The 23,026-nt window shown below is 40.4% G+C and overlaps 1 protein-coding gene across 1 annotated transcript in view; it reads left to right on the top strand.

The window, feature by feature from the left end:
- LOC586045 (helicase with zinc finger domain 2) overlaps positions 1-23,026 on the top strand; it is a 60,657-nt gene that overhangs the window by 32,012 nt on the left and 5,619 nt on the right. Inside the window, exons 7-13 of the mRNA XM_030974518.1 lie at positions 6,151-6,288; positions 8,775-9,061; positions 10,960-11,156; positions 12,087-12,189; positions 17,636-17,863; positions 21,485-21,638; positions 22,691-22,858. Coding sequence (XP_030830378.1) covers positions 6,151-6,288; positions 8,775-9,061; positions 10,960-11,156; positions 12,087-12,189; positions 17,636-17,863; positions 21,485-21,638; positions 22,691-22,858 — 1,275 coding nt within the window. The remainder of the gene's footprint in view (positions 1-6,150; positions 6,289-8,774; positions 9,062-10,959; positions 11,157-12,086; positions 12,190-17,635; positions 17,864-21,484; positions 21,639-22,690; positions 22,859-23,026) is intronic.

Here is a 23,026-nt window from a genome sequence, read left to right on the forward strand (position 1 = left end):
GAAAAGAAAAAAGGAAAAGAGCAGATAAAGGGAAGGAAAAAAGAGGAAGAAGAAAAGAAAAGAAGGGGGATATCAGTTGCAATTTTCCCGCCAACAAGATCGGGATCGGGAGGAGGGCAAATGGCCCTTGCCTCCCCCCCCCCCCGCCCCCGCTAGAAAACAGAGAAGGAAGGGAAAAGGAAAGAGGAGAGCGAAAAAGGAACAAAAAAGAGAAAGAGGAAAAGAATGTGGATCGGGGTGGGGGCCGAAAGGCCCTTGCCTCCCCTACCCCCAGCAAACCTAAAAGAGAGAGAGAGAGAAGGAAGGGAAGGGGAAAAGGAAAGAAAGGGAAAGAAAAAAAGAGGAAGAAGAAAGGTAGAGGAGATCATTTGCAATTTTTCCCGCAAACAAAGTGTAGATCGGGGGCCGGGGGGGGGGGCGGCACTGGCGTACTGATAGGGAGGGGGGACTTGGGGAAAATAACATTCAAACGTGGTTTATGTTTAATTCCATGACGGTGATTTACAAATAATGCTGGCATTCTCGACCCCCCCCCCCCTTGACATTTTTTCAGCAAGACTTAAAGAATACATAAACTTGTGTCTGATTAAGTAAAATGGCAATTAATTGCTATTTGTAATTTAACGACAGTTATGCAAGACTAGTTAACATTTAACAACTGAATTCCATACAAAAAAAAGAAATGGATATTGTTTTTTATTTCAATAAATAAATGACTGATATGCAAGACTAGCAAAACACCGATATTTGTCATTTTTTAAATATCAAAGTTAATTATTTCATTGTGTTTCTTTTTATTTACTGATTTATTTCTTATAAATGCCTGATCTGCAAGACTACGCAAAAAGTAGTTTCAATTTTGATTATTTCAATTTATAAAACCACATTTCTATTCCTTAAACATTTTAAACGACTGATGTGAAAGACTATTCGACGCACCCTTTCGAGAAAAGACCCCCCTCTTTTCTCGAAAGGGTGTGCTATGACGGTCCTCCATTTTCAACGCACCCTTTCGAGAAAAGCGGGGGGGGGGGCCTTTTATCGAATGGGTGCGTTGAACTCACCACACCGCGCCGCACCGCACCGCACCCTTTCGATGAAAGCCGAGAAATACTCTGTTGTTCCAACACTATGTATCTACACTGTTTTATTTATTTATTTATTCGGTTTAAAAACATCAACACGTAAAGTTCAGGAACTCATAATGGTTGATTTACAATGAAATTGAATAGTATAAACAAAATTGAACCAACAAATATACACTTAAGAAGAACATATTATTTCACACACATAAAAATGTGATTGCAATACAATATACAACGGCTGGCTAGATGTGGCTAGACCAAGGCGAGATATGACAAGGAAATCGAAAAGAAGATAAATGACAAAAGAGAGAGAGAGAGAGAGAGAGAGAAAGAGAGAAGAAGAAATGGTGAGAGAGAAAGAGAGAGGGACAAGAAAGGGGAGGGTAGAAAGAAAAAGAGAGAAGGTAGGGGGAAAGAGAGGGGGAGGGGAGATACGGAGGGGAAGTGAGGGAGAGAGAAGGAAGAGAGAGGAAGAGAGAGGGAGAGAGAGGAAGGTAGAAAGAGAAAAGGAGATAGGGAGAGAGTGAGGTATAGAAAGAGAGAGCGAGAGAGAGGAGAGAGGCGAGAGAAGAGAGAGAAAAGAGGGGGAGAGAGAAGGGGATAGAAGAGAGAGAGGGAGGAGAGAAAAGGAGAGACATGGAGAGGGAGAGAGAGAAAGGGGAGAGATCTTTAAAAGGCAAAATAAGAAACAAGGTAGATAAACGTAGCATTAAAACATTAATACATTTCTTATACACATCTACACAGGAGAAGGCGCACCGGAGCGTTCTGAGAAGACAACAATGGATTGGCCTGCAACGCATCGTCGCGTCCGCTCCGAAGGCCACGGTGCGCCTGCACATGATGGTCAACATTTCAGCATTTTCAAGAAATTTAGAGTAGCTAAAATGTACAGGCAATTTGGCAGTAAATAGCAAAATATAATCAATACCCTTCCCGACAATGTTGTGCAAAACATGTAAAGCTAATTGTTAAAGAGTTGGCACCTCTATTAATTAATGGCAAAACCCGCATTTCTTCAATATTCTGGATCAGAAAAATACAGCTATAATAAAGTATTGCACCTTGTAATGGTTCTAAAGAGTCACAACATGTAAAGCTAATTGCTAAGTTGACACCTCTATTAATGGAAAACCCGCATACCTTCAAATTATTTAACAAATCAGAAAATACGGCTATAATAAAGTATTGCACCTTGTACATGTATCAGGTCTAAAGATTCACAACATGTGAAGCTAATTGTCAGGAGAAGTTGATACCTCTATTAATGGGAAAAACCCGCAAATCTTCAATATTATGAATCATGTATTAGAAAATACAGCTTTAATGAAGTATTGCACGTTGTTTCCGATCTAAAGAGTACCGGTACATGAAATACAATTCAATTTTTTGGAATTCACATTAGGTTATTGAGAGTCTTAACGACTTGGGGTAGAGGAGACTTTTTATAGCGTTGGGTACGACACATCGGTTCTAGAAACCCATCCTTCGATCTTAGGGGACGATAATTAGGTAGGGTGCTTCGGAGAGGTGGGAGCATCGAACTGTGCCTAGAGCTTATGATGGACTTAGCAAACTTCTCAAATAATTGTTTTCGACGATGCTCAAGTGATATGATGTTAAGAAACTCGAGAGCATTTGCGTAGTCTGTGTAATATTGGTAGCCAATGATAATTCTACACGCACGTTTTTGTATGCGCTCAATTTTGTTAGATTGCTGTACTGTGAGAGCTGGAAACCACACAGGGGAGGCATACTCCAGTAGTGGCCTGATATACATCAGGTAGACCGATACCAAGTCGCCGACAGGGGCTTTGTACTTTTTGAGTATACATAGCATATATAGTCGTTTAGCAGCTACACTGGTCATATGAGAAGTTTGCATGTCCCATTTCATGTCAGCTTGTACAATAACGCCCAATAGTTTGAGAGTATCTACACATTCAAGAGTGGTTGCACCAAGGTGAAAGTTCGGAAATACAGTAGGTCTTTTCAGGAATGAAACATTCATTATCTTACATTTCTCAGGTTTAGGGGTCATGCTATTATCAGTAGACCAAGTAGAGAGATTGTTGATTGCTGATTGGATGTTAGAAGGTTGGGAATGTTTCCTAACTTCTGCAATTGTGAGATCATCTACATATTTCCATCTTAGTTGTGTATCAGAGGCAGCATCATTAATCATGACTAAGAAAAGGACCGGGCCAAGGCTACTGCCTTGGGGGGCTCCACATGTCACATTAGAGAAATTAGAGACAATAGGACCAATACGAACACAGTGTGATCTACATTCAAGGTAACTACAAATGACTGGAATAAGTGATAGGTCTACACCAAGTTGGATAAGTTTCCTAACAACAACATTGTGATCAATATGATCGAAAGCTTTGGCATAATCAATGGCACATAGTGATGCAACATGACCAGGCTTATCAGTTCCTTTTAAGATAGTGTCCACAAGACTCACAAGGTAGTGAGTGGTCGATGAGTTCCTAATATTTCCATACTGTTGACTGTCTAACTTGTGACTGATGTCGCGGGTAATCCAACTTGAAAGGAAGGTTTCAAAGATCTTAGCAAAGATAGGTGTTAGAGAAATGGGTCGTAATTGGTCGAAAGACTGGCATGGTTTCACCTTGGGAATGGGCACTATGTTGGATAGCTTCCACTGGTGGGGGAAAACGCCGGATTGTAGGCACTCATTAAATATACGAGCAAGAGGATCAGCTAGTTCAGGTGCAAATTCTCGGATGAGTCTTGCCGGAAGGTCATCCTTGTACGAAGCCTTAGAGGGGTTGATATTCCTAAGCTTCTGATAGACCTGGTGAGCTTCAATTACAGGAGGTGGTCGCGGGGCAGGAAGAAATGCTGGCAGTGCATTGCGATCAAGAGGAGGTAGTGCCGAGCAGATTGAAGCGAAATGGTTGTTGATGTTTTCAGCTTGATCTGCAGGGGCCAAGTCACTTTCGGGTAAGGTAGGTCTAGTCTTCTTGAGACCTGCGAGGTGACGAATCTCCTGGTGCCACTTTCCCGGTTGCTGTTTCTTAAGATTCTTGACTTTTCGGGAGTAGAAATTTTGCTTGCACTTAGCAATCTCTCTTCGAACTGTATTGCGTAGGGTTTTGTACAATGGGATATTACCGAGCAGATAAGCTTTCTGACGTTGTGAGATGATCGTAAAAACTCGGTTGGTGATCCAGGGCTTATCATCAGAGCGACGTTTAATGCAGGTTGGTGGGAAGATCTGGAGGTAGCGAGCTCGAAGTGATGAAGCAAAGGACTCTACCATTTCAACAGCATCACGACATTCGTTGAGACAAGTCCAGTCCTCTGATGTGAGCCACTGGCCGAAGGTACGGATGTTGGAGTCCCTCATAGGCCGAATTGTCGTCTTACGTGGCGCAGAATTAAGAATTACATTAATAGGGTCGATGATGATGGTTCGATGGTCACTAGTTGAGATGGGGCTGGTTACAACAGGTTCCTTGTATAAATCAGAGGAGTCAGTGAAGACTTTATCTAAGATGTTATGACGTCTGGTGGGCTTCGAGACGATTTGTTGGAACCCTAGTTTGTCAAGAAGAGGAGCAGTGTTAAGGTCGTTGAAGTCACCTAAAATCATGAACTTCGCATCGGGATGTTGTGACTTTAAATGATCAACCATAAACTGCAGGCTGTCAATAATTTCATCTTTCAACGGAGACTGGGGATGGTAGTACACAGCACATAAAAACAGAATACGAGTTTTACTGAGAACCAGCTTTAACCATAGTAACTCTAGATGGTTGGGAACAAAGTGTGATTCGATAGGTGTGGCTTTGAAGTCGGAGCTTACGTAGATGGCGACTCCACCACCTTGACGGTCATTACGATCTTTGCGATACATGTCAAAACCAGAGATTGATAATGCACTTGATGGAATGTTGTCGTTTACCTATGTTAATACAATTATCACAATGGCACTGTTGCATAGTATATCACCTAATTTGCAATTATAGTAGGTTCTGAATGATAGATTGTAAATCTGGAAACTACCATTCACGATATTAGACTTACCTTTTCTTTATCAACCCTAGACTTGCTTTATAGTATTTACATACTCCAATACTAGGTGGAGGATAAACGTTTATATAGCAGTTAGGTACTTCGTTTATAATTTGCCATACGATTCTTTGCATCAGAAAGTTCCAACCTCAATGAAAGTACTCTTACAATGTATACTTCTTTTCTGACATAGAAATCAAAGTCAATACTTTTAAAAACGGTAAGAGTACCACGTGCGTCGATCACCACGTGCCTGGCACATTTTTGCTTGTCTGCGCTGCATGCATCACTGTCCAAACACACACATACAAGGTATCTGATTGGTCGATCAATTCCAGACGCATGCGCAGTAAACAGCATCCGTCTGGAAAAGGGCACACGTGTGCTAATAAACTAGCAGACGTGTGCTATCGCACCTTGCACACGTCTGAAAAATTAAAGGCGGTGATTGGTCAATTAGCAGACGTCTGCCTGTTATTTAGCAGACGTGTGCCGCGTTCCATACGTCTGGGGCATGTGAATAAAGTCACCAACGGCCTTCCATAGAGATGAGACTAACTATCGTTTGGCGAGCTCCCCCTCCTACTTTTGGCTTCCCAATCCGATAGCGAACAGAAATGTCGTCTGGGGTGATGTTGACACCAACCTCTTCTGCCAGTTGAAAAACCATGCTCATCAAGGCCTTTTTCTGTTTCACCTACATTTTCCTCCGTCTCCACTCGTCCTAAACACTAATGTGACTGCAAATATTGAATGAAGCAATATGTACTGATCTGAATATGGGCAAGGTGCTTAATGGTACACATCTGTGCCTCTAGCATCCAGCTGGTATTAAAAGTTCTTTATCTGCTTATTTCATAAGTGTATGATGAAGTCAGATAAAATTACAAGTGATAATTTGCTTGTTAGAGTGACTGAATATGAATCAGTTTGTTGTAAGTCTCCTGACATATCCTGACATTGATGATAACAATACATAGGGTTGGAAGATCGAGTAATTGTTGCTTACTTTCCATTGTAGGAACCGGTAAGACAGTGACCGGTGCGTATCTGGCTTACCATTTCACCCAAGTCAACCAGAAGATACCAGTGATGGGTAAAGGTAGACCTCAGGTGCTCTACTGTGGACCTTCCAACAAGGCCGTTGATGTCATCGCTGGTAAGTCCTTCATTATCTTCACTCATTCTATGCTATTGGTGGCAAATGCCACTTAAGATATTTAATGATGTACCACTTAATTGAAGTAAGAACACTTTTGCCTGTATTTCTAGAAGAGGAGGATCGAGGTGCTAAATTTTCATTTTACTTATATTTGTTTGTTCACAATAAAGATGATTTTGCTTTATTTATACATAGATTATAAATTGAAACACAGTTGTAAGTTCATTTCTAGGAAATGTGTTTTTATTTTTGTTGCAGGGTAGGGATTGATCTTTATCTGTAATATACAGTATTTAGTACTTTTACTTTGCTGAGTCTAGAGGGCAAATTTTTCCTTATTCCCAAAGAGTATGTGAAAGGCAAATCGACTTGTACAAAACTGTATAGGGTCTGTCAGCCTCATTGAAAGATCAATTGATTGAAAGACTGTTGCAGTCTCAGTATAGTACAGACCGCCGTTGGCGTATTATCGTAAGTTGTGCTTATCAATTAGTGCAGAGTGTACGGTGCAAGTAAAAAGGCTCTACAAGAATTCTATGAGCAGCTAAAAACAGTCTGAAGCTCAACGGAGCTTAATGTGTTGCACCTTCTGCTTGAAAAATCCCAAAGAAGTGCAATCAACAACAGCAGATGGTAAGGAGTTCCACAGTATCTGGGTAGAATGTGGTTTGGAATAGCAGAGTTTGGGCAAAGGGGACATGGAACTTCTGTGGATTTTCATGGGTGCTGGGACCAACAACTGGTATTAAGTAGGTGACTGGAAGATCAACCAGGCCGTGGAGTATGTTGTAAACCATGCATACTTTCTGCTGAGCCCTTCTTTCCTGCAGACTTGCCCATTGAAGTTGATTCAGCATGGTTGTGACGCTGCGTGTGTGTCGATAGTAAGCCAGGACGAAGCGTGCACAACGGTGTTGCACCATTTCCACCTTTCTGATACTTTCCTGGTGGATCATGGGTCCCACACTATTGCATACTCCACCACAGGGCGTACTAATGTCTTGCAGTACAGCAACTCCTTGGTCTGTTGTGGACAGGCCCTGATGTTTCTTTGCAGAAAGCACCATACAGAGTTGGCTTTTTTGGTGGTGATGTTCACATGGTGATTCCATTTCAGGTTGCTCTGGATGTGGACCCCCAAGAAGTCTGACCGTAGTATTGATGCAAAATTTGGATGGCAAGTTTAAAATTGAAACCCCCATTTGACTTTCAATACTCCTAGAGCTAAGCCTAAAGTAAACACTAGCGCTATACAATGTAATCCCCCTGCCCAGACCATGACGGGGTGATCTTTGTTTCTTCCTTCTATCACTTTCTCTTTCTGTCTTTCCTTATGTTATTCTTTGTTTCTTCCTTCTATCACCTTCTCTTATGTTATTCTTTGTTTTTTATCATTTCCTCTTTCTGTGTTTCCTTATGTCATTCTTTGTTTCTTCCTTCTATCACCTTCTCTTATGTTATTCTTTGTTTACATCGTTCTATAATTTTCTTCAAGGACGACAAGTAGCTCCGCTCCTAAAATCACGTGACCTAACATCGCGATGTTACAACTGCGAGCGTTCATATTTTCCAAACACGCCAAAACACGCCAAAAGATCACACTTCGTTTTGGAATGTTCGGGCTTGGCATTTCTGCCGGTAAAGCGTAGTTGCCCTTGGTAACATCGCGGTCAGGCTCCGGTTTGGCATTTTTTGGCGTGTTTGGAAGACAGTGTAAACGCTCCTAGAAGAGAGGGAGAAAGAGATAAGCATGATAGAGGGAGAGAGGAAGGGAGAAAGAGTGCTAATTTTCACAATTCTAATTGTTGTTATATCGCCAATTCTTAATGGTCATTTTGTTTCGTTCGAACTTTCATTATTTTCTTCATCTAAATTATAAGTGACTTTTGGACATGAGATATCTTAAAACAAGTAAAATATATATTTCCTACTTCTCATTTCCTTTCAGGTAGAGCCCCAGTAAGAGTTTTTTTTACACTAGTATTACGTAAGATGCTGAAGAGTCCAGCTGCAATCCAATATCATAATCTCTCACGCAGAGCCTCAATGCTCTGTCCAAGTTTTTAACGAGAGAAACGAAAGTGGAGTCGGGATACCCCACCTGATTTACATTGGTGCCTGTGCTATAGTGGTGAGGTATTAGTGGCTCTCTCAAAGTTTTAACGAGAGAAACGAAAGTGGGGTCGAGATACCCCACTTGATTTACGTTGATTCCTGTGTTATAGTGGTGGGGTATAGTTTTAACGAGAGCTTATCGTAATGTATTGGGGGTTTTGTTGCCTGTTCACAACTCTACTTGTTTCCTTTTCATGGACAGATCTGCTTACCGTGAATTATGTAATCATGAAGTATGCAAGTGAGCTGTGACATTTCACTTCTGCTTTGTTTGTCGACAGCAATGTACTTTAGCAAATATGATAATGACCACCCCACCCCCTGTCTGCTAAAAAGTGCTATATGCACTTCGAAATCGTGTTTTACAGGTTACTTAAAAAGGCTGGACATCTCCATTGTACGAGTCTACAGTGAGTTTATGGTCAACAAGATCTACCCCATCCCAGGCATACCTAGCTTGCTATCCAAGTGGAAGCGAGCCAATCAGGCTCGCATCGACGATCAGCTGGATGATGTCGCCCTTCATAAGTTGATCCGCAAGCCCGGAGCCCCTTACGCAGAAGAGCTCCGAGCAATGGAGCTCACCTTTAAGAGTATCTCATCTGCGAGCCCAAGAGAAGTTAGAGATTACAAAGATCTCATACTTGAGGCAGAGGTGAGTCTTTAGAGAATCTGATGGTTTAAAAAGAATAAAAGTATTTAGCTGCTAGAGGGCGTCAGCAGTTATTTATGAAGTTCAGTGAGTCTGCCATTTGGTTGTGTTGTGTACATATGGTCTTTTAGCATGCATCGCATCTCTATCTGTATGTATGACTGTTAAAGGTAATACAAAGTTTTGGTATGGGGTCATGAACTTGGTTCAAATAAACATATTGGAAGCATATGCGATCCTACAATTTTCAGTGATTGTTGTCGCGGTTGAAATCGAGTCTAATTCTAAAGTTATGAAATTGTAAATAATAAACTCTGTATGTTGTATAGCTCCCTCTCAAGGTCAAGATATTAATTAAAAGTAATACAAAGTTTTGGTATGGGGTCATGAATTTGGCTCAAATGAACATATTGGAAGCATCGCATATGCGATCCTACAATATTAATTGAGATATTAATTAAGCTATGAAACGATGATTCTTTACTACAATCCACCGATTAGCTATTCCTGTTTTGAAATTATATATCACAGCTACATATTCTGAGATTTTCATGGTCGCAGCTACCATTCACTATGAACATCACTGACAAAGAAAGCGGACAAAATATACAGTTCCTCAGGTAGACAAAGGAACATCCTTTCACTGCTATTATGTCAAATTGTGTAGAACAGGTGAATATGCATGTAACACCTGTTTTACACCTTTAACATAATAGCAGTGAAGGGATGTTCCTTTGTCTATCTGCAGTGTATATTTTGTCCACTTTCTTTGTCAGTCATGTCATAGTGATTGTACGGCCGCAGGCGCTATTTGAAATTTATCAGTTTTTCTCGAAAGCGGAAGTGTTTCAGGGGCTAAATTTTCTAGTGCTGATAATTCATCCACAGGGGCATCCAAATATATCAAAATTGTAAAGAATCACTATCCAGCCAATTTTCAAAATTTCCCAAAACTTTGTATTACCTTTAAGTTAATAAACAATGTTTCTTGACGAAAATCGACCGATTAGCTATTCCCGTTTGGAAATTATATATCTATTCTGAGATTTTCATGGTCGCAGCTACCATTGTACGGCCGTAGGCGCTATTTGAAATTCATCAAAATTCCCCAGGAGCACCGGTAAATTTTTATATTCAATTTTTCTAGAAAGCAGAAGTGTTTTAGGGGCTAAATTGCTTATAATACATCCACAGGGGCATCCAAATATATTAAAATTGTGAAGAATCACTATCCACCCATTTTTCTAAATTTCCCAAAACTTTGTATTACCTTTAATAGATTTTTCCTCCTATTTTCCTGCAACCAACACATCACTGCTTCACAACAGAACCTCTACGGAAGGAAACACTTAGACAAAAAGTCAAATCAGCAATTGACTTGACAAGGAATCAGTTGGATGTGTTGTATATATTTATATGAAAATAGCATCATAAATATTCAGTTTCTTGTTGTATTGGTCCAACAGGGGCTCACCTGCCTAATAATGAAAAATATCAAGAAATAGCAACTATTAAAAACAGACATAATAAAGTTAACAGAAAGCCAAATTCAGAAAATATTAGCCGAAGCTAAAGGAACAAAGTGCGCAAAAACTTAACGGACTGTACTTCGCTGCGGGATAGTATGTTAAGATAGCCGTGTAATTACAACGAGCTGGAATAACATAAGAGTCCTTACAAACCCTTTCTGTCGGCATAGTATAGGGGCAGTAAGCTGAATATAGACTCTATTCTCTGCTAACATAAAGAGTTCTGATGAGTGTAAGGTGAAAAGCTTTCGTATGTCTGTTCTTGTTGATATTTTTTCAATTTTGTAGTACAATTCATCTCTTTATTCATGTTGCACAAGTTCAGTTCACAAGCAGTCTTAATGTTAACATTTCCATGGTTACCTTTCCTAGAGTGTGGAACTCAAAAAGCACTCCATCGTCCTGTGCACGTGTAACGTAGCTGGAACAACCCCTATCGCAGATTACACCAACATCATCCAGTGTATTGTGGATGAGGCTGGCATGTGTAGAGAGCCCGAGACACTCATTCCTCTCACCAGCACTCTCCCTCATCAGGTCGTCCTCATTGGAGATCACAAGCAACTCAAGTACGGATCATTCTATCCGTTTTGGGCCAGGAGGGTGTTAACTCTGTATTAAAATTGTATTAACATTGTATGAAAATTGTATTAAAATATATGAGTTAAGGCCCTACCTATTTCAAACAAATGATTTCTTAGTGAGCACATGTCCCAAACTACCCCAAATATCCACAGATCTTTTAAACATAGAGAAAATATTGAATAAGCACTACCAAGAGAGTAAATGAGATCATGCCATGAATAATTGTCATTCCTCCCTTTGAAAAGAATACTTCCAACTGTACATTAGGTAATGGACAATTGATTAATAGATGAATTGACATGTAACCTTCATAAGTATGTATTCAGTAAGGGCCTTGGTAGATTTCATACATGTAATTTGGAACGCATCACCTTTGACTAAAGCTACCGTACCTGTACATTCTTTGATCTTGTTTCTTATTTTTTTTAAAGTGTGGTTAGATTGGTCTTTTTGTCCTGTCATATGAAGAATCGTGATTGATTTTGATCGATCACAAGTCCTCCAATCAATCACTACCATACAAACAATCTCTTTGGTACAAAGGTGCGATTGATATCAAGTAACAATTGCTTTTATTGGCTTCTCCTGAACAACCACTGCAAAAAAAAAATTTTAGTTTTGTATGGTGTAAATGAATGGCTACTGCTCACAACAAAGGACTTGCACGTATTCACTCTGTGTCACGAGATACAGTTATGTGCAGCATATCAAACTTTACGTCATTAAAAAAATTGCTGCAGTTTCGCAGGGTAACATTTGAACGAGCCTTTACTGCTCATAATACAAGGACAAACTGAAATTATTCCTTGAACCTTCCAGTAGCTGTACCAAAAAATGTTTACCTCGAAAGTAATGATGTATGAAAATCTGATGAATATTGAAAGTAAAAGGACTTTTGTAATCTTCTGTTTTAGGCCAATCATCACAGAACCGAATGCACGAGATCTAGGCACTGAAGAGTCGCTCCTTGCAAAATACAAAGGCAAAGCTCGCATGCTCACCATCCAGTATCGTATGGTAGGTCTTGTTTTTTTAAATCATCAAAGAATGTTTTGCTCTGTATGTTTGCCATTCAATTCTGGCATGTAAAGAGATCTTTCCAGTTAAGTGGCAAAATATCACTCTGAATAATGGTTAAAGTGAGTAGAGTAGTTAATGACCTCACTTCAAGATGTACATCCCAAGCTCCGTCATCAATTGTTCTGCAGTCAATATCTTGTTCTAATCAAATCTTTAGCTTCAAACCTGCACCAAACACTATACCTAACCCTAACCTCAACCCAAACCTATAAACCTACCGGTACATGTTAATTCAAACTGCCTCCTTAACTGTAACCCTGTCTTTTATGAAGTGAAGTCCGGAGCAATTGCTGCCAGAGGGTACGTCAGAGCACCGTTTGTGCATGCACACCCAATAAACAAAATCACGTGAAAATCACGTCAATATCAAGTTATCGACTTGAGGAGAGTTACGTTCTTCAAACACCTGACATTTACGTAAATGTGTTAATACGTTTATTGCACTAGGTCACCTAAAACACACGTTCACTAAATCACGCAATTGTCACTGCAATATCACCATTATAATAACGTGATTATCCCTACCTTGGAGACCATGGTTTGTAAACCTAATACTCCCGTGTTTGTTTGGTTATGAAATTACATCTTCATAAACGAAATTATCGCGTCACAGAAACACATGAAGCGTTAGTGATAGTTTTAGTCAAAATATCTGCGTGAAATTCACGTGAATATTACGAGGCTCACTTGAGATGAATCATGTTCTTCATTCACGTGAAATTTACGTCGAAGAAGAAATATGTTACTGTAACCCGCGTTCAACCTAATAATTACGCAAATTTTACACATTAAATGAACCAAAATAATGACGTTCTCATCATGACGTGAACATCGTGTTTTGAATCTTCCATAATTACGTCCAGGCGCGCCGGAAGCAGTTTGTGATTAGAGGGGGTTGGGGGGGGGTTGGGGTGCAACCGTCCCAGAAGAGAAAGCTAGTTGCAACTGGTCTAGTTGATGAACCAGTTAATGCGAAGTGGTAACCCTGGAAATTGAAATGGGCTAAATGATCCAGTTGATCCAGGCCAGTTAGAATTCAACTGGTCTAGCTGAGCCATTAGAACCATTTAGTAAAACTTCCAACCAGTTGAACGGCAACAACACTTCAATACTGGTACGTCTGTATTTCCAATGTAAAGGCATTGGTAATAAGTAGACTTACATAATTTAATTAATCGAAATTTTTTCATATTATTGTATTTTATTGAAATTATTTTAGTCCACAGTTAATGTTTCCCTTATTCATGTTTAATTAAATGTAATTTATACGAAGTAGCGAAATGTCCTAATAACTGGTAATTTATATTTGTAGTATTTTCGAAATGAATTGCATATAACTAAATCATCAGTAATTAAGAAATATGCTGTAAATTCAGATAAATTGTTTAAAAAACATAGATCTGCACGCACCCCATATTCAATATGCAAATTAATTGGTGTCAGCTGGTTCAACTGGAAATATGCCAACAGTCAGTATCATCAACTGGTGCAACTGGAGATATGCACACAGTCACGGGATTATCACCTGGGAACTTAAATGGTAACTGTGAAACCATCAAGACACCCAAGAATAACTCATTTTTCACACCTGGAAATCACGGAATACCCAGCTTATAATAGTAATCCGTTTGAGTCATGAGATCATCACCGCGGAACTGCTGGCAACTTTGACTACCATTTAAATAGGTGTCTTAAGACACCTAATAATGACTAATTTTTCACACCTAAAAATCACGGATGCCCAGCTTAGATTAATAATCTGGTTGAGTCACGAAATCATCACCGCGGAACTGCTGGCAATTTTGACTACTATTTAAATAGGTGTTTTAAGACACCTAATAATTACTAATTTTTCACACCTAAATATCACGGATTCCCAGCTTAGATTAGTAATCAGTTCTAGCTACGAGATCATCACCGCGGAACTGCTGGCAACGTTGACTACCATTTAAATAGGTGTTTTAAGACACCTAATAACTACTCATTTTTCACACCTAAATATCACGGATTCACAGCTTGAATTAGTAATCAGTTTTGCCTACGTGATCATTACCAAGAAAGTTATGGTAACTTTGAAACCATTTAAAGAGGTGTGTAAGACACCTCATAATCACTTATCTAATATAAACAAAGATTCACGGACAGAACAATAAGACGATTAGCCGGTGTAAGTAACGTGATTATTACCTTCAACCTTGGATAACTTGTGAAACCACTCGATAAAGGTGCTAACAAGACCAAATAATTTCGTATTTATCACCACCATCGGTTAACGGACAAACAACTCGTTGCTTGGTCAAGTGGTTATTTGGTCATAAACACTTGATTTACAGAGGTAAGTGGGATCACGTTACTCCAGTCGCGTGATAAATTGGTGGTTTTTAGGTTAGATGAAAACGTGAACAGGAGTACCTTTTTTTGTTTAAATGAAGGCACGTGTCGATAACGTTTAAATCTAGTTCAAAAGGCACCATACTTTAAAATCACTTAAATTACACTCCCAAAAGAGGTTACTTTTTAGTTTTTTGTTTATTGGGCATGTACTGGCCTTCTATGACATCTGTCCCCTTATACTCGTTTATTAAAGTGAGTGAGGGTTTGGATAAGATTAACCCATTGGCAACTGGATCCAGGATTTTCATGCATAAGGCTTATGGGAATAAGATAATTTCATTTCATTTATTTATTTCATTCTCCATAAAAAAAAAAAATTAAACATACAAGCATGACATACACGATATACGGATAATAGATCAACTACGGAAGAAGCACACAAAATTGTATGGGAATGTGGGGTTAACAAAAAGGGCAAGGGAAAAGAAAAGCAGAGAAAACCTGAACCCCAATACAAAATAAGAAAAAAAAGGGAAGGAGCAGGGAAGGGGAGGGCGAATACATTACAAAGTGCATATAATAAAGCGTAACGTCATTTAATTTGAGATTGAATACATTGGTAAAAGATGGTATTTATACAAACGTTTAAAAATATTCATTGTATTAGAGTTTTTCATATTAAACAGGATGTTTTTCCATAAAACTGGCCCTTTGAAAAAAACTGTATTTTTTAAAAGATTCGTACAGACTTTCGGAAAATGAAAATTACCAGTCTTACGAGTTTCATTGGAATGTATGTCATAATCGAATATAAATTTACATGACATGTTTCTTGGCAATAAACCCTTGCAACACATAAACATAAATATAGCAATATTATTTTTATCCTAAACATTTAGAAGCTTTAATTGTTGAAAAAGTTGCAATGTGTGGACATTGAACGGGGCATCGTAAATTATTCGAACAGCTTTCTTCTGTAATACAAATAATTTTGTCATATAAAAGTCTGAACCATTTGACCCTGTGATATTACAATAATTAATGTGTGGAATTATCAAGGCATAATCCAACAGAATCAAAATATATCTTGGAAAGTGTCTTAATCAATAAATAATACCAACTCCCTTAGCAACTCGGTTACATATGACACCAATGTGCTGATGCCAGGTTAATCTATCATTGATGTATTGAAACACCGATAAATTTAGTGAAAGAAACGCAAACTATATCTTGTCCATTGAAATGAATAATCAAATACTCATCTTCAACTTATCTATTTGTAAAGAACATAAATTGAGTTTTATCAATATTTATAACAAATTTATTATTTTAACAACCAATCATTGAATTCATGTAATTTGACAGTAAATGTATCTAATAACATGTTCAGATTGCTTCTAGACATGAACACACTGGTGTCATCTGCAAAAAGAATAAATTGTAAGATTTTAGAAGACAAAATGATATTGTTTATATAAACAAACAAAAGTAGTGGACCCAAGATAGACCCTTGTGGTACTCCGCATCAAATTAGCTTATTTGAAGATGTATGATTATTGATAACTACAAATAGAGGTTTAACAAATAACTCTTAATAATAAATTTCCACAAATTCCATAATCTTCCAATTTATCTTGTGTCGAAGGCTTTGCTCAAATGAAGAAACAATCTAACCATGTATTCTTTAGAATCGATAGCTTTACAAGCTTTATGAATAAATTTTTAAAAAATTCAAGAAGCGCCATCGATGTGAAATTTCCCGAGCAGAAGCCATATTGATTATCAAACAAAATATTACATGAAAATGGAAAATCACTCAAACGTTTGTATAAGCACTTCTCAAAAATCTTTGAAAACAAAGGTAAGGTGGATATTGGGCGGTAATTTTAGGCATAACTAACATCACCTGATTTAAAAACTGGGATTACTTTTCATTTGCAATATTATTTCTTAATTGTTTGTACACATTTACCTGTATTCAGTGGGTGACTTCAGGTACTTTTTGAATAAACAAACAAAAGTAGTGGACCCAATGATAAAATCATTTAGAATATTGAACATCATTTATTAAATTTTAACCAATATTTACAAAATTCCCACAGAATATTTCTGGTACTTCATCTTTGTCTATAGTTATTCTACCATCAACATTAATTTTATCAAAACATTGTTTAGAACATGATTTTGAACCAAGAGCTTCATTTATAGTTTTCCATGTTGCTTTTATATTACCCTTTTTGTTAGTAAATTTATTTTTTATAATATTGATACTTAACTTTTTAACTTTTCATTTGAAATATTATTTCTTAATTGTTTGTTCACATTTTCCTGTATTCAGTGGGTGACTTCAGGTACTTTTTGTATAAACGCCATTTTTTTCCTTATCTTTTTTAATAAATCTCTATTCATCCATGGCTTATCTATACATTTAGTTTTTATTGATATTTTATGCGAGGGAAAGCATTCATCGTATAAACATAGAAATTTAGCCAAGAAGAAGCTGTGAATAGCATTAGGATAACCTAATTTTAAATTCCTATATACATTTTTCAAACGTTTATTAAATCTAATAATATTTCTTTCATTAATAATTCGTTGAAATATGTCTTCCCTTCTCAATAATTCTATTAGAATAAGATATACTGAAAACAGGAAAATGGTCACTTATATCAACCAAAATCACACCACTAAATTTATTCTTCATATCATTTGTAAATTTGTAATACGAGTAGGGTTGTGAATAAGTGGGTACATAGCAAACGAAGTAAACAAAAATCAAAAAATAATTTGCATTATGGCAAGAGACAGTTGATAACAAATTGACATTAAAAAATCCCATTAAATAATTAATTTGTTTTAATCATTATTAATATTCAAATCAAGTCTTCGTTTATAAACTAATGTGTCTCTCAGTATTTCATTGGATTATGAACACAATAGATGCAATTGAGTAAATTACTTTGAATTTATTTACACCTACTTCCCAGTTCACTGAAAAGAAGGGCTTTGAAATGTAAATTAAGATATTTTACATTTTGTCAACTTTCAGCACGAGGCAATCTGTTCCTTCCCGTCGGAGACCTTCTACAAAAACAAACTGGAAACGGACTTGTCGGTCAAGTGCCGCAGCCCTGACCCCCTGAGAGCGATCTGGCCGAACAAGGGTCAAACCCCAATGGTCTTCTGTCATGTTTATGGCAAGGAGGAAACGATAACGGTCAAGTCGGACGAAGCAGGCGAGATGTCCAAGGGCAACATGGCTGAAGTCATGCATGCTGTAAGTGCCCTTCAACATTTTCCTCTTAAATCACATGAATTTTGAGATTAGATTTATGTCCCAAAGGAGCATGTGGGTGGGTGGGTGGGTGGATGGATGGATGGGTGGGTGGGTGGGTGAATAGATGGTGGGTGGGTGGGTGGATGGATGGATGGGTTGGTAAATGCTGGGTGTGTGAGTGAATGGATGGATGGATGGGTGGATAGATGGATGGGTGGGAGGCTGGATGGGTGGATGTATGGTTGGGTGGGTGGATAGACAGGTGGGTGGATGGATGGGGGGATGGGTGGGTCGGTGGGTGTATCATTGTTGGTGGATGGCTGGGTGGGTGAGTGGATGGATGGAAGGGTGGGTTGGTGGATGGTGGGTGGGTGTTTGGGTGTGTGGTTGGGTTGGTGGGTGCTTGCGTGGATGGGTGGGTGGAAGAGGGGTGGGTGGAAGGATGGGTGGGTAAACGGGTGGATATGTGGATCGTTAGGTGGATGGGTTTTGGGATGGGTGGGTGGGTGGATGGATTGGTGAGTGGGTGGGTGGATGGTGGGTTATGGATGGGTGGACCGGTGGGTGGGTGTTTGGCTGGATGGGTGAATGGATGGATAGATGGGTGGGTGGCAGTTTGGGTAGATAGATGGGTAGGTTGGTGTTTGGGTGGATGGGTGGCTGGATGGATGGATGGTTGGTGGGTGGATGGGTGGGTGGGTGAGTGGGTGGATGGTTGGTGGATGAATGGATGGCTGGGTTGGATGATGGGTGGGTGGGTGGATGGGTTGACGGGTGGGTGGGTTGATGAATGGGTAGCTGGATGGGTGGTTGGATGGTTGAGTCGGTGGCTGGATGGATGGATGGGTGGATGTATGGTTGGGTGGGTTGGATGATGGGTGGGTGGCTGTATGGATTGGTTGGTGGATGGGTTGATGGGTGGATGGATGAATGGATTGATGGGTGGGTGGATGGATTGGTGAGTGGGTGGATGGATGAATGGGTGGCTGGATGGGTGGTTGGATGGTTGGGTCGGTGGCTGGATGGATGGGTGGGTGGCTGGATGGATGGATGGATGGGCGGGTGTTTGGGTGGATAGATTGGATGGATGGATAGATTGGTGGGTGGGTGGGTTGATTGATTAGTGAGTGGGTGGATGGTGGGTGGATAGATGGATGGGTGGGTGGTTTGAATGATGGGTGGGTGGCTGGATGTATGTGTGGGTGGATGGGTTGATGGGTGGGTGGGTTGATGAATGGGTGGCTGGATGGGTGGATGTATGGTTGGGTGGGTTGGATGATGGGTGGGTGGCTGGATGGATTGGTTGGTGGATGGGTGGATGGATGAATGGATGGATGGCGGGGCGGATGGATTGGTGAGTGGGTGGATGGTGGGTGGATGGATGGACGGGTGGTTTGGATGATGGGTGGGTGGATGGATGTGTGGGTGGGTGGGTTGATGGGTGGATAATTGATGAATGGTTGGGTGGGTAGGTGGATGGGTGGGTGGGTGGGTGGGTGGGTGAATGGGTGGATAGATGGATCGTTGGGTGGATGGATTGGTGAGTGGGTGGGTGGGTGTGTGGCTGGATGGATGGATGGGTGGGTGTTTGGGTGGATAGATTGGTTGGTGGGTGTTTTGGTGGGTGGGTGGATGGATGAACGGGTGGATAGATGGATCATTGGGTGGATGGATGGGTGGATGGATGGAGGGTCGGGTGGGTGGGTGTTTGGGTGGATAGATGGGTGGGTGGATGTTTTGGTGGCTGGGTGGGTGGGTTGATGGGTTGATGGGTGGGTGGGTTGATGAATGGGTGGCTGGATGGGTGGTTGGATGGTTGAGTCGGTGGCTGGATGGATGGATGGGTGGATGTATGGTTGGGTGGGTTGGATGATGGGTGGGTGGCTGTATGGATTGGTTGGTGGATGGGTTGATGGGTGGATGGATGAATGGATGGATGGGTGGGTGGATGGATTGGTGAGTGGGTGGATTGTTGAATGGGTGGTTGGATGAATGGGTCGGTGGCTGGATGGATGGATGGGTGGATGTATGGTTGGGTGGGTTGGATGATGGGTGGGTGGCTGGATGGATTGGTTGGTGGATGGGTGGATGGATGAATGGATGGATGGCGGGGCGGATGGATTGGTGAGTGGGTGGATGGTGGGTGGATGGATGGGTTGGTGGTTTGGATGATGGGTGGGTGGATGGATGTGTGGGTGGGTGGGTTGATGGGTGGATTGATGAATGGTTGGGTGGGTAGGTGGATGGGTGGGTGGGTGGGTGGGTGAATGGGTGGATAGATTGATCGTTGGGTGGATAGATTGGTGAGTGGGTGGGTGGGTAAGTGGCTGGATGGATGGATGGGCGGGTGTTTGGGTGGATAGATTGGTTGGTGGGTGTTTTGGTGGGTGGGTGGGTGGATGAACGGGAGGATAGATGGATCATTGGGTGGATGGATGGGTGGATGGATGGAGGGTCGGGTGGGTGGGTGTTTGGGTGGATAGATGGGTGGGTGGATGTTTTGGTGGCTGGGTGGGTGGGTTGATGGGTGGGTGGATGGATGGAGGGTCGGGTGGGTGGGTGTTTGGGTGGATAGATGGGTTGGTGGATGTTTTGGTGGCTGGGTGGGTGGGTTGATGGGTGGGTGGATGGGTTTTGCGGTGGGTGGGTGGGTTGATGGGTGGGTAGGTGGACGGGTTTGGCGGTGGGTGGTTGGGTGGGTTGATGGGTGGATGGATGGGTGGATGAACGGGTGGAAAGATGGATGGTTGGATGGATGGGTTTTGCGGTGGGTGGGTGGGTGGATGGATTGGTGAGTGGGTGGGTGTATGGTAGGTTGATGGATGGGTGGATGGGTGTTTGTGTGGGTGGTTGGCTGGATGGGTGGATGGATGGATAAGATGGGTGGGTGGGTGGGTTGATGGATGGTTTGATCGATGGATGGGTGGCTGGCTGGATGGATGGATGGATGGATGGATGGGTGGGTGGCTGGGTTAATGGGTGGCTGGATGGATGGGTGGGTTTTGGGGTGGATGGGTGGATGGATTGGTGAGTGGGTGGATGGTGGGTGGATGGATGGGTGGGTTGGATGATGGGTGGGTGGCTGGATGGTGGATGGATTTCATGAAAGCTATGTAATCATTTTTACGCACCGACTTTACATGATACACATGTGGGAGTATTCTTTTTCAATAATAATAATAATAATACATAACATTTATTAGGCGCTTAATACTGATGTTTCTAAGCGCACAGTGTTCTGATTAAGAGAAGACTATAACCCGTAGAATTAAATTAGAAGAAAAAGCAAAAATACAAAAGTAACATAGATAAGGTAAGAAAAACAGTGGCAATCAACTAAATAAAGACAAATATGGTGCGCACCTCCATTGACCGACGCACAAAGGTACACAGAGGGTACACAAAGGTATTCATAAAGCACTCTCATCATTTTGACATTGATTATTCTAAAATGCACAAAGTGGGACTTCTCCATGTTTAAAATACCTGTGGATACGGTATTTGGGGTCATTTGTTTAGTCGTGTGCTATCTCTGAACTTTTCTACTGCAATAATTTTCTGTTGGTAAATAAATAAAAACAAGTTCAAACAAAGCAAATAACCTCTTCTTGTGATTTTCAGACAAGAATAGTCAAGCAGCTGCTACGGAAAGGAGCTCAGGCCAGTGACATTGTGGTTCTGTCCCAGTACAAGCTACAGTGCTCACAGATCGAGGAGAGGTTAAAGGAGTTAGGTCACAAAGAGGTCAAGGTCAATACGGTCATCACTAGTCAGGGTGAGTATAAAGATATACATGTTTATTGAAACTTTACAGCCCCGGCCACTGCACTACTTACAGCTACTTGCGCCCTCTATATAGCAAACAATGCCCAATCTGTGACCTTTGGTCCCCCATGGTCCCCTTTATGTTAATTGAAAGCTGATATAATGAGATGACCAAGTGTCAGTGACCATGCAGGGAGGTATAATTGCCAAACTACCGCAGATAGGCTTTAAAATGTGTCTTAGATGTGTCATTTTTATACTCTACAGAGTAACAAACATGAATTTCTGACAAGTGCTGGCCTGATTAAAACCCGATTTAAATCGGTTTCCCGATTTTTTTATTTTTTCCCGATTTTTTTTTCTTCTTCCTGATTAAAAAAAAAAAAAAAAAAAAAATCCAGATTTTTTTTTTTTACCAGATTTTTTTTCTTCTTCCCTATTTTATCCTGATTTTCCCGATTTCCTCCTTATTTTCTCTATTCTTCCCTATTTTTTCCCAATTTTCTAAATGTTTCCCAATTTTCTTACTCGAAAAGGGGAAATGTTGTTAGATGCAATTTTTTTCCCGCGAATCCTCTTCTTTTTTTTTTTACTCAAGTGGGGCGTGGTTGAGGGGAAAACAAAAAAACTTTTTTTTTTAGTGCTCACTATCACCCCTGCAAGTGACATATTTCTTCTTTGTTTTTTATGTGTATTTTTTTTGTGCAAACAATATCTTAGTCTTCTGCTTCTTACTCTGTTGTTTATACTGCAATAAATACCCACTAATATGTATCATTGTTACAGGTACAATAGTGGCTAGCAGAGGATAAATGATAAGTTCTTTTGTAAGAGTTTTTGGTATTTGAATATTGATTTTCCTGAGTCATTTATTCTATTTTTCCTCAAAAAAACGTTTGTTGGCCTTTGGAATAGTTCTGAAACTTCACAATGTAATATGTGTAGAAATTCACGTGCAATTTTGAATAAACTGACACACAGTCGTTTTTGCCCTTTGTGTACTAGTAAAACCTATGGACCTATGGGTCAAAAGATTATTTTTCCTTCTTATGATATTCGCAGGAAGTGAATGGAACTACGTGGTCATGTCAACTGTGCGTTCCATGCCTCAGATGGAGATTGATGATAAACCAAGCAGGGGATGGCAACGCAAACATCTGGGATTCATCATTGACGAGAACCAGATGAATGTTGCCCTGACTCGAGCCAAGCGAGGACTAATCATCATCGGTATGTAAACAAGTTATATCTGACTCGTGCATTTTCATTCTCTTTACCCTCTGAAGAAAGTTCTTTTATAATATAACACACATATTCCATAGACGCCAGCCTGAACTGAGCTTGAACTTGACATTTATCATCAAATAATAAACACATAACAATAGGTAATTTTTGTTA

The sequence above is a fragment of the Strongylocentrotus purpuratus genome, unplaced genomic scaffold, assembly GCF_000002235.5.
Source record: "Strongylocentrotus purpuratus isolate Spur 01 unplaced genomic scaffold, Spur_5.0 spur5_scaffold_7, whole genome shotgun sequence".
Taxonomy (NCBI): domain Eukaryota; kingdom Metazoa; phylum Echinodermata; class Echinoidea; order Camarodonta; family Strongylocentrotidae; genus Strongylocentrotus; species Strongylocentrotus purpuratus.